Source organism: Podarcis erhardii (genome assembly GCF_964252035.2).
Source record: "Podarcis erhardii genome assembly, chromosome: 7".
NCBI classification, from domain to species: Eukaryota; Metazoa; Chordata; class Lepidosauria; order Squamata; family Lacertidae; genus Podarcis; species Podarcis erhardii.
Window position 1 is genome coordinate 29,175,775 of NC_138511.1, and position 12,615 is coordinate 29,188,389.

The following is a 12,615-nucleotide window of genomic DNA, read 5'->3' on the forward strand; positions in this document are numbered from 1 at the left end:
ACACTTCTGCTTGAAGCCCTGGGGTTCTTAAGTGACACCCATCCAGCTCACACCCATCCAGCTGCCTTCAGACTTAGCCTTTGTTGTGGAGTTTGTCTCTCAAAAGCAGATGCCGCAATAAACTGCCTTGCTTGTGCCACAAGACACTTTGTGAGTTTCTTTCTTTCTTTTCTTTTTTTTAAAGAAAGAAATGATATATGGGAGCCTGCAATCATGCAAGCACAGAAACATCAATCCGTTTTTATATTGATTTTTAATTTAAAGCAAAGCAAGAAAAAGATCCAACGTATGTAATATGTATTAAATTGTAAATATATGTCATTCCAGTGACGCTGCATACAATATATTTATTCCAATAAGTACATGTAGAACGGATATTAAATCACAAAAATAAGTTTTCCCAGTGACAATTGTTCCAATATGTATTCTAATAACTGAGAAACACCTTTCATTTCTCTCCTAAGTCTCATGGAATATAACCCCTATTATGTTAGTTTATTAGTTCAGTCAGTTTCCAATAATATCAAGAATTTCCCTCAGCCGCTTGGAGTCAGAGGGCACGACGTACATTTTTTTCAACACCGAGCCCCAACTGTTTCAGTTGCTACTAACGCATGTTCTCAAACCGCCTTCTCTTTTGTTTTTAATGAACCTCCTATTAAATTCAATGAAGTTGTCAGTGGATGAAGAGTTACAGTACAGTAAAAAATTACTTCCAGTACAAGCTTCCAAGATCACTATGCTTTCTGCAGATTTCCGCTATAAATGAAGAAAATCAGCTCTGGCAGCCTGAAATTTCAACATCTGATAATACTTGTAGGATTAATTTCCATACCACTGGCTGAACATTTTATATTCAGGCTTTCTGAATATTAAAGTGACGTTGGGTAGTACAAAGTATGTACAGAGGCTCAAACTTCTCCAGGAACTTCAGGCCCTGGATTCCAGAGCTTGCCCTATATATGAACTGCAAATAAATTCTCTAAGTGCCACTGAGAATATACTGTAAGAAGAAGCCTTCTGAATCAGGCCAATGGCCCATCGAGTCCAGCATCCTGTTCTCACAGGGGCCAACCAGTTGCCTGTGGGGAAACAGGCAACCAGGGCCTTAGCACAAGAGCCCTCTCCCCTCCCGTGGTTGCCAGCAACTGGTATTCAGAAGAACTGCTTCCTCCGACTGTGGAGCCAGAGCATAGCCATCATGGCTAATAGCCGTTGATAGCCCCCTCCTATCTTCATTGAGATGAGTACACATTGAGTGAGATTTCACAAATGCATGTGGAATTATGATGTCCTGGGCTTTTATTTTTTATTTTTGTAATAATAATAAACCCCTCTACGTTGGCTTCACTTTGCTGATCTCCTTTCCACAAACACCTGCATTTTACGTCTGTAGTAAAATGACATAGATTGCTTGTGGAATTTTGATGCCTCTGACTGTATTGTTTTTTGAAAGAATCTTTTTGTGTGAATTTCAGCAACGTAACCAATCATGCTGTTTTCAAAAACAATCGCAAAACCTTACTTGGGCAAAGTGTGCCCTAGACAAGAAAACATCAGCATTGTGAGAAAGAGAAAGAGCTGTGAAGTGGGCTCATAAATTCATGAACAATGAACAAAGTGAGGTGATGTCACAACTTGAAACCTTGGTTGTGCCATGACCTGTGACTCTCTTTGCAGGAGACTTATTCCAGAAGCCACGACTCATGAAGACCGTGACGTGGTACTTGGAGAAGCTGTCTATCCACCTCTACCCTTCGTTGGAGAGATTTGAAGAGGAGCTCTTGGACCTGCTCATGAGTGATCAGGTACTCTTCAAGGCTTGGAAAGGCAAGAAATGCAGTAAAAGTCAAAGAGGGGCGGGGAGAAGAGGTTTGAGACCTACAAGTAGAAATGGGGAATAAATTCAGTTTGGTTTGCATTTCCATACGCCCTTACCCTAATTCATACCTCCCAAAACAATACGTAAACCAGAACACAGCTATCCTTCCAAGCTTGCACTTATCTGAATTTTCAGCACAGCTTTCCAGCCAAATAACTTATACAAGAACACATTCATTAGTGAAAATAACATACAATAATGCATGGTATTAGGAAACAATTGCTTGGGGGAAGACATATACAGTGGTACCTCGGGTTACATATGCTTCAGGATATTACGAAATACATGCACTAAAATTCTGACACATTTTCATGAGGACTTTGGAAAAATACAAAACCCCACAAAACTGATGTGGAAATGGGGGGAATCAAATTTAAGAGTGCAGAAAACAAGTTACTGAAAGAAATAGAAAATGACAGATTCAAGAGTGTGTTTTATTCAGAAGTCTAGTGGAAGTATTCTTTATTCAACCCAATGCATTTCAGATTGAATTGTTCTTCTTCAGGGGCACTCTGAAGCATAACTAGTTTCAGACTTTTGGTCTCAAATCTCATTGCACATTATTTTCCAGACAATGACCAGACATAACCTGTTGTCAGGAATGCACATAAGTCATAGTGTCAATCCAAGACAGCTTGCTTGCTTCTTTGAAGTGGCACCAATGTACTGATCTCCCTTGCTTTGAGGAAGAATTTAAAATCTCTTGCTGCACCATTCAGACACCAATGGTTGTAGCCAACTAAGTTTTACTCAGAACTAATGGAACAAAGTTTCTCTTCCTCCCCAGTTTATCCTCACCCAAACCCTGGCGAGGTACATTGGGCTGAGGGACTGTGAGTTGCATGGCCAAGCAGGGATTTGAACCCTGGTCTCCCTGGTCCCACTCTGACACTCTAGCCACTAGACCACACTTGTTGCTTCAGCCTGCTGCACAGGTAGGCTGGCCCTGTGTTGTCTAAGCTAAAACAATAGCAAAAAACCCCCTGCAATTCTGAGACCAGGTGGTCCAAATTCTCGCAAACCTGGTCCTGTGACCGGTCTCGATTATACAACTTGAGCATCTTTGCACAGCATCTCCTTTTTTGCATAATTTATTTGACAGCTGTTACATATGGGACGCGGGTGGCGCTGTGGGTTAAACCACAGAACCTAGGACTTGCCGATCAGAAGGTCGGCGGTTCGAATCCCCGCAACGGGGTGAGCTCCCGTTGCTCGGTCCCTGCTCCTGCCAACCTAGCAGTTCAAAAGCACGTCAAAGTGCAAGTAGATAAATAGGTACCGCTCTGGCGGGAAGGTAAACGGCGTTTCTGTGCACTGCTCTGGTTCACCAGAAGCGGCTTAGTCATGCTGGCCACATGACCCAGAAGCTATACGCCGGCTCCCTTGGCCAATAAAGCGAGATGAGTGCCACAACCCCAGAGTCGGGCACGACTGGACCTAATGGTCAGGGGTACCTTTACCTTTACCTTTTTACTATATCGCAGAATTCATTCTGTATTGGCTAGTCTTTGCAAGGGGGAGCTATGTATGGTCGCAGAAGCCCTTCCTGAACCACTGAAAACCTGATTCAGACACTGGACAGCTACCTAGCTTTCACTAGGGTTTTCTGGATCTTCTCTGCAACAACCTAGTGCACATGTTTTTGGACTACAGTTCCCAACAGCTTCAGCCAGCATGTGTTTCTGGCCAAAGCATCTGGATGGCACCAGGTTGGCGAAGACTGTTCTAAGAAGGTAGTCTTGTTCATATGCACTACATCGATTTTTGTTCTTTCGAAATGAAGCTAATTTTCAGGAAGCTGGATTATCCTTGCAAGTCAATAGCTGGGTTTCTTGCCTCCTCCAATACCACCAAGTAGAAAACAATGGATTTTTTCTAAGAGGGATGAATTTCCCATTTTCTGGGCAATAACAATGCATCTGCTTGTTTCTTTGCATATGGATTGCTTTTGAGGCTGCATTTTTTGCGGGGAGGGAAGAGTCCTTTTATTGCCTTAGTTCTCCTTCTGATTAAGAGACTGCTCTCTTCTCAGCCTCCCTGTTGCTGTTTCCCCTCCCCTCCTCCTGGAATAAGCAACTGCTAATGAGCTACATGGTGGCCAGGCTGCTTTTGATTAATGGATACCCAGAGCAACTCCTAAGTTTTAATGTTTGTGTTTTCAGCTCTCGCAATTTAGGAAGTGGTAATGACCCCCAAGGATGCGCCTTGTTGATTTGTCAGATGTGCAGTGGATTTTCAGAGAGGAGAAGATGAAACACTTTAATATCCAGCAGTCACTCTGGGGCAGCTTTCATTTTTATTAGCTAAGGACATCCTGCCTAAAATTACTTTTCCCGCCCCCTCCTCACAATACATTGGTATGGGGGGTTAAAAAATGCCGTGGCATTTGATAAGTTGGCTGGGCCCTTACTCTGGGTCTGTTTCCAGTGCATTTGAATATAAGGAAAGGCAACAGCAAGCTGGATTTTCATTTTCCATCAGCCCTGCTGTAAGACAAGCCACATCAGGCCTTCTCTCCCTTAGCTATCACCCAGCCACCAGCCATTCCTGCAGACTACAACAGTGGGAGATATGGGTCGCAGAGCCCATCCCATTGGCTCTCAGTCAAGCACCTCCAACATGTTCCTGGAATTGTTTCCATTCCAGGTGGTAGTGAAACATGAGACTACCCTTAAAGACAACTTAGAAACTTCAATTGGTCTAAAATGTGGCAGCCAGGTTAATGGCCGGGCCTCTGTTCAGATCTCATATAACCTTTATTTTAAAGCAGCTGCACTGGTTTCCTGTTTGTTTCCGGTCCCAATTCAAGATTGTGGTAAACAATCTAGGCCCCAAATATCTGAAAGATCCCCCCACTTCCCTACAGACCTTCTTGGGTGCTGAGTACAGTGGTACCTCGGTTTATGAACTTAATCCGTTTCTGAAGTCCATTCTTAAACCAAATCTGTTCTTAAACCGAGGCACGCTTTCCCTAATGAGGCCTCCCGCCACTGGTGCCCTTCCACTGTTCAGCTTCCATTTGTGGACCAAGGTAAAGTTCGCAAACCTGAACACTGCTTCCGGTTTTGCGGAGTTCATAAACCAAATAGTTTGTAAACAGGGCTGTTTGTAAACCGACGTCCACCCTCAGAGGTTCGGAGGTGTGTGGCTGCCTGGGAGAGAGCCTTCTTTGTGGCAGCCCCTGTGTTGTGGAACTCCCTCCCCACAGAAGTGCACCTGTCACCTTCATTGTACAGCTTCCGGCAAATGCTGAAAATGCACCTCTTTAACTTGGTTCGGGGTGTATATTTCCAGTATGTGCCTTATTTCTGTAAGTTGTTTTGAGTATTGTTTTCTTCATGTTGTAATACGCCCTGGTACCTTAGGGTGAAGGACAGGAAAAGGAATGACTATGTGACATTTTGCAGGGTAGTTGAATGGCTGTTCCTTGTGCCTTGAGACATGACCTGACCACCTATGCATTTTCCTAGGGCAACTCGATGCTGGATGGGAACACCCTCGCGGTGCAGGAGAGGCGGCTGCACATTGGGGTACACAACAGCTTTTGCTTTGTGCAGCCACCACAGGTGGTGGTGGTGGTGCCAGAGGCCGAGGTGGCTCGAGGGCGGACCAGCAGCTTACAGAGGAAACAAGGAGCCAGTGTCAGACCCAGGTAAGGAGGCGGCTTTCCAGGCAAGGAAAAGCCAGAAGTTCCTACCAACCAAACACACATGTCTCTTTCCTTCCTTCATCCAAGCAAGCAAGAAGATGATCACATTTCAAGGGCACATTCTGGCAAAAATTCCTGGGAAGGATGGGGCGAAGGGCCACTGCGGGATGTGGCTTGAAAAGAGGGGTCGTTGCCTGGGGAAGAGTCCTGAGGGTTGGATAGAGAGGCGTGGGCACACCCAACACTGGCAGTACTTTGTTCCTCTCCAAGTAGAAATTAGGGCAAAACAAAGATGGTCAGGACTATAAACCTGATGGCATGTGGCTGGTTGGCATATCATATCTGGGTCTCTCTGCCCCCCCTTCTTTCCTTGCAGTTCAGAGGGGCAAGCTCTTGTGCTGCGAAGCCGCATACACTTGACAGAGATGGTCCATCACCCGGCCTTTGGAGTGGTCCTGCTGCTGGAGTACGTCTTCTCTGTGGCAAGTGGACCAGATGGGAAGGTATGTGTTGCATCTGCTGTTACCTCTTTGGTAGCATAAGGATGGCTTGAGTCTCTGTCCTCATAGGGTCACAACTCAGTTGTGCCAGCTTTGTCCTCATGGTACCTTCTATCCCTTTTTTCTATAAGGATATCTTGACGAGAGGCAGACAGGCAGGCAATGCTTTTCTTCCCTTTGACACAGCATAAGGACATAGAAATATCAGAAGAGCCTTATGGAGGTCAATGGTAGCCATTGACTGCCCTCCCCTCCCCTCTACAAGCTTCATCACTCATTTAAAAGCCAGGTCTGCAATGGCGGTAGCTGCGTATTATCCGTATGGTGCCATCTTGAACATGGCCAGTATTTCAAAGTGCAGTACCTATGCATTGGATATAATTGCACACTCACAGCACATCTGCTTCACGTAGGAATATTAGGTCAGAGGCTGGCTACTGCTCTCCCAGGGCATCCCTCATCTGGGACACAACCTGAGCAAGAGGTGACTTGATAGAAGTTCATAAAATTGTCCATTGCACAAAGGCAGTGGGTAGGGAAAAGCTTTCTCTTTCATAACACTGGAACTCATGGATTGGACAAATTCATAGAAGATAAGACTATCAGTGGCTACCAGCCACGACAGCTATGCTCGGCCTCCACCGTTGGAGGTAGCAATGTCTTGTAATACCAGTTGTGGGAGACCGCAGGATGGAAGAGTTCTCTTGTCCTCAGGTCCCGCTTGTGGGTTTCCCATTGAGGCATCTGGTTGGGCACTGTGAGAACAGGATGCTGGATCAGGTGGGCCACTGGCCTGATCCAGCAGCCTCTTCTTATAGCTAGATCTGATTAGCTACTTTCAGGGGCCTACTGGCAGCACTCAGCCCCAGACTCGTGGGTCAGAATTGGTCCTGATAATGAATAACAGAGTCTGTGTACTTCCTGAGTTCCCAAGCCAGCAGGAAACCAAATTGCTTTCTAAGGATTATGAAAATGTCACTCTTTCAGAAATCGTTTGCTGTAGTCAGAATATGGTTCTAAATGTCCTGTATAATTGAGATTTGATGGTGGTTTCATATCTTTACATAGATTTAACTGCTGGCTGTTTTGAGTGATTTTGTAACCTGTATTGGGTCCACATTTTGAATGATGTGGGGAGGGGGAATAGAAGGAGTGTGTGTGTGTGTGTGTGGGGGGGGTTTCCCCTAAGTGTAAGCTGCTACCTCCCAGCAAGTGAGAATATAATGTTAGAAATGTTCAGTGGGAAAACTCATTTCAGGAATTATCATGGAAATGATTTTGTGTCCTCCAGGCTGGGCTACCTCTGCCCTCAAAAAGGTCTTCCTGTCTCATATAGCAGTGGTAGTTGTTGCGGAGGAGTGCGAGGGTGGCTGCAGAGATTTACAGCATGTCGTGAGGCTTACGCGCAATGCACAATATGCTCAAATTGATTTTTTAAGTCCTTTTAAAATTATTTAAGGCTGGGAAGCCAGTGTGAATTTTGCTGCTACCCTTGACTCGTACCGGATGGTTCTATCATACCTAATAAATCCTCTCTAAGTGGTGTTGTCTCAGTGGAGTGCCACCTTCCCCCAAACAGTGATGAAATATCCAGGGGGAGTTGCATATTTTTGCAGGTGTGCGGGGGTGTTTGTATGAGTTTTCCAGCATAGGTGTGGGCCAAATGCCATTTCTCAGGGGTTCTGTTGCCCAGTAGTTACAGTAAAGGTAAAAGTAAAGAGACCCCTGACAGTTAGGTCCAGTCGCGGACGACTCTGGGGTTGCAGTGCTCATCTCGCTTTATTGGCCGAGGGAGCCGGCGTACAGCTTCCGGGTCATGTGGCCAGCATGACTAAGATGCTTCTGGCGAACCAGAGCAGTGCACGGAAACGCTGTTAGTTACAGTACCTAGGGAGAATACCTAGCAGGACCGTCAGGAGTGCTGTTGCCCAATGGTTACAGTACCTGAGGAGAATACCAAGCAATAAGCAGTTGTGGGTAGTGGTGTTGAGCTCAAGATCCCTCCCTGCCTCTTGTACTTCCAAGAGTGGCTGAACAGCCAATCCTTCTTCCCAAGAAATGCTGGGAATAGGGACTCCCAACAACTCTTAAGCATCCTAATAAAGTACAGCTCCCAGAATTCTTGGGGAGAAGCCATGACTGTTTAAAGTGATATCATAGAATCATGTATGGCATGACTTGTCTAGTTCATCTCACTGCTAAGAGGAGAGCTTGTGGCAGGAATGGGACAAGGAGGCATCTAATGTTGAAAACAGTGATGGATTGGATGGATCTCTGGTCCGATCCAGCAGGGCTCTCCTTATGGCCTCCAAGTCTAACTCACCTTGCAAGAATCCCAGCTGGGCAATCATCCACTGATGAATCATAGCCTACCACCCTGCTCACTCTTGGCCAAGATTGTGGTCCAGTCCTAACTGGCCTGAAGCCCATTGCAGGATGCAGGAACAATCTGGACCCCACCTCCCTAGAGAAGATGAGCTCTCTATGAAGGCAGTAGCACTCAGTTATGAAGCATGCACTGTGGCAGTGCTGGTTTGTCTTGTATTGGGAGAGCAGGATGCCAGGAGCCGAGGGAGCTTCTGTGGAGGAGTCACTGGTATATGAAGCATCCAGGACTAGCAGGCAAGCAATCTCAGCAGAGACAGGTGGTGGGAGGAGAAGGGCTCCAGTGATTCTCCTCCATCATTGAGTCTTGAAGTCCCTCCCCCCATGAGAACTGCTTGCATTTAACAGCAGATCAGAAAAAGTTTTAGCAAAGCTCTCTCTCTGCTCTGCAAGTTCTGCCTTGCGTGTAGGATTTATTTATATTTTAACACGGAGGAGCATTCAGAAATAAGAGCCTGGAATTCTCCCGGCTCATTTTGCATAATGGGTAGCTCGGCCCTGGATATTTAACTTGGAAGATAACAAAATGCCTGTGAGAAACAATCCTAGTTGCCCGAGTCTCCCGCTGAAAATTACTGCTGATGAATTTAATTCTCTGTTTTGTAGAGGAGGCAGAAAAAAAGGAAAAGGAAAAAGAAACTTGCCCAGCCTTAGTTTTGAACTGGAACTTGGTGACCTCCTCCTTTTCACCGTATGGATCTCCCTTTCAATATAACTCAATTAGCAAACGTTTTGATTTGGGGCTCCAGTCTCAAGTGTTCCGCCTGACGTCCACGCAAAGGTGAAGGCACCTTCAACACAGCAGGAGTGAAATCCAGTGCGCTCCTTTTATTTATCCAGATGAAACCCGGGCACCGTGATCAGGTGCTCCTCGGCTTTTTATTAATGAAATTAGCCACCTTAATCCACCTGTGCAGATCTGAAGTGTTTGGTTCATTAGCCAGCGCTTAGCAGCTCTGACCTGGAGAGCAACTTGTTTGCTGTCAAATTGCTTACCTTCTCTAAGGAGTAGAAAGGTCACCTGCTGAGCCCCTCAACCCCTTGTTGATCCCCCACGAGGTCTGACTTCCTTTCTAAGGACATGCCTGTGCAAGGAGTCACCCAGGTTCATTCTCTTATGATGCCCCTCCTCCACCGCCCCACCTCCGCTGATGCTGCTGATTTCTTTCCCCATGACCCACACCAAGAAAAAAAGGGGGCGAGGCTGAAAAGGAGGCTAGCAAGGGGAACAAGTCATCATTGTTAGTGCTTATGAGAGAGGGAGAAAAACCCTACCCACATTCTCCATGCCAAGCATGTTATAAATTTCTATCCTGTCACCACTTATTTGCCTTTCCTCTAAACGAAAATGTCTTATTATCTGGAAAGACGCTTGTCCTCAACGAAGACCCCGATGAAAGTGCCTTTGGCTCCCTCCCGGCATTCCCTTTGATGCTGCCAGATTTCAAAACCGTTAATTAGACGCGGAGGTAACTCTTTAGTTAACTTTGCCCTAAATATTTCCAGGCGCAAATGCCATCGAGGAATTGTCTGCCCTTGGGGACGCCACAAACAGCACCATTCTGTTGGCCATTTGGCTTCCCCTTTCCCCCTTTTGGTAACGTTTGGACGGCGGCCTGTGCTTGGCTCCGAGCCCCTTCCACTTCCGCCTCACAGCTCTTCCAAAAGTAGGTGAGGAGGTTGGGAGGATCTGTCAGTTGTTAATTGAGCACTTAATTGCATATTTTTGTGCAGATTGCAAGCGCCACCTCGACACAGCCAGCTTCTCCTTGGCCTGCTCAGTTTCTCTCTCTCTCTCATCTCTTTTGCAGGCTGTGAGCAGGCTCTGAGTTCCGCACACAGTGGGCCCGTTCCTGAGCCTACTGTAGAGACAATGGGAGTTGTCAGGCAATGCATCAACCCAAGGCTTGATTTCCCCAGGGGGTTGGCAATGGCCTGAGATGTCATACCTGACCGTGCCGCTTGCCTGATTGTACAGCTGCGCAGTTGGAATGAGCAACCTTGTCTTGACAAATACATTGTCAAAAGTATAACAAATGAACTGGCTGTGGGTCTCCAGGGAAGGAACATCCTGTGTTTTCACCCTAGAGAAAGATTACCTCTCGCATTACAGTGTCATGGATTCAGAAAGGACTTAATAAGTGATGCTCCCTGCCCTGAGTCAAGGTCTTGCACAATGACACAACTGAGAGTATTTGGGGAGGGACCACAGCCTCTCTAAACCAACGTATGTCCTGCTGTACTTATGAATAGGTTCCACCCTTCACCTCCCTAAGCCTTTGCCGGGGAGTCTGGGGTGGGGCACAAAATCCCATATATTTACAAACATATTTTATGTATGTATTTATGAAACCAGGAATGCCCAACCTGTCTCCGAAGAAGAAAAAAAGACACCCAACAGATCCCAACAAAAGCGTTGCAAGAAATCAAAATACAGTGGTACCTCGGGTTAAGTACTTAATTCGTTCCGGAGGTCCGTTCTTAACCTGAAACTGTTTTTAACCTGAAGCACCACTTTAGCTAATGGGGCCTCCCCCTGCTGCCACGCTGCCAGAGCACAATTTCTGTTCTTATCCTGAAGCAAAGTTTGTAACCTGAGGTATTATTTCTGGGTTAGCAGAGTCTGTAACCTGAAGCATATGTAACCTGAAGCGTATGTAACCTGAGATACCACTGTACATTAAAAGAGTTGCCAAACAACAACAGATAAAATCAGCCAGGGTGCAGACAGTTCATTATATCCTACAATGGAGGGGGAGGGCTCTGGTCTTCCAGATATTGCAGGACTCCTGACTCCCATCATCCACTGGGCCTTTGGCCATATGGGGGCTACTGGGGCTGCTGGGAGTTGGAGTCCAGCAGTAACTGAGCATCAGTCAACCATGAGTCAAATGGTTGGTCTGCCTGGGGCTGTCTTGTTCACACTGGCTGGCAGTGTGTTTCCAGGGTTTCCCTTCCTTTCCTGGAGATGTCACTGAGGATTGGACCTGGGAAAGTGTTAGCTGGTTGTGGCTCTCCAGGGTTGTAGATGGGACATTCCAAGCCCTACCTGGAGATGCCACTGGGGATTCAACTTGGAGTCTTCTTTAGGAAAAGCATGTGCTCAACCACTGAGCCAGGCATGGCCAAACTTGGCCCTTCAGCTGTTTTGGGGACTACAACTCCCATCATCCCTAGTTAACAGGACCAGTGGTCAGGGATGATGGGAATTGTAGTACCAAAACATCTGGAGGGCCAAGTTTGGCCATGCCTGCCAGTGAGCGATGGTCTCCCAAAGTCCATTTCTTTTTGCCTTCCTGTGCAATAATGCACCCACTCTCAAAGTAAAAAGCCGTTTTTGATTGCAACACCATTGGCGGTTTTGCTTCCGATGCCTTTCAAGGTGTTTCATCGATCATCTTCAGATTCTGAGCTTTGCAAAGGTGTCACATTTAACATGCTAAAATAAGTATATTAAATCTTTCTCACACACACACCCTTCAGTCCATGGCGTTCAGTCTCCTTACTGACTGTGTGTGCAGGAAATACTGACTTGCAGCAGACCTTTTGGAAAGCTCTAGAAACTGACCTCCAGAAGGAGCACTCGAAAGCTCTCTATTTTTTTCTTTCATTTAAAGAATTATTGAGGTCATAGCACAGAAAGAGAAGTGGCCTAATACACACACAAATGCTTTCTATGACTCAGAAGTAAAAACAAGCCAATTTCTTGCTCCTTTAACTCTTAAGAAGTTTGGTATTGTGTGTTTGTGTTATTTGTGTTATTTTTTAAAATTCTGTTCAGTTTTTGACACCTCACAGCTATGTTGCTGTAAAGGAAATTGACCTGTAGAAGCACTGAAATAATATAATTACATGGGAGATGGTTGAATGAAGGATTTGAGGAATTAGAGTGAAAGAATAGGGGTAGAGGAAGGAATCTGTTGGGATGGCAGCATTGTGTTGTAGTGGGTGGAGGTGCCTTTATCCAGTACTGACCCAGTTTGTATTAGGGATTTTCTCTCTTGCTAATACCTGTATCCTGCTTCCAGACTCACTCGATCTGTGTGCTGATGACTAAGGAGAGCAAATAGAAGCAATGCAGTAATAATCAACAAAACTATGGGGCTTACATGGACCCGCTCCATCCCCTCTGTTCATACCTAGGCATTCTTTGCTGAATGATAATATGAGGGAGGCTCGATCTGGCTTCATGCAGACAG

At 45.9% G+C, this 12,615-nt stretch overlaps 1 protein-coding gene across 2 annotated transcripts in view; it reads left to right on the forward strand.

The window, feature by feature from the left end:
- NPHP4 (nephrocystin 4) overlaps positions 1–12,615 on the forward strand; it is a 99,773-nt gene that overhangs the window by 35,534 nt on the left and 51,624 nt on the right. For both annotated transcript variants that reach the window (XM_081870757.1, XM_081870758.1), the window contains exons 7-9: positions 1,681–1,808; positions 5,353–5,534; positions 5,908–6,034. In XM_081870757.1, the coding sequence (XP_081726883.1) occupies positions 1,681–1,808; positions 5,353–5,534; positions 5,908–6,034 (437 nt within the window). The remainder of the gene's footprint in view (positions 1–1,680; positions 1,809–5,352; positions 5,535–5,907; positions 6,035–12,615) is intronic.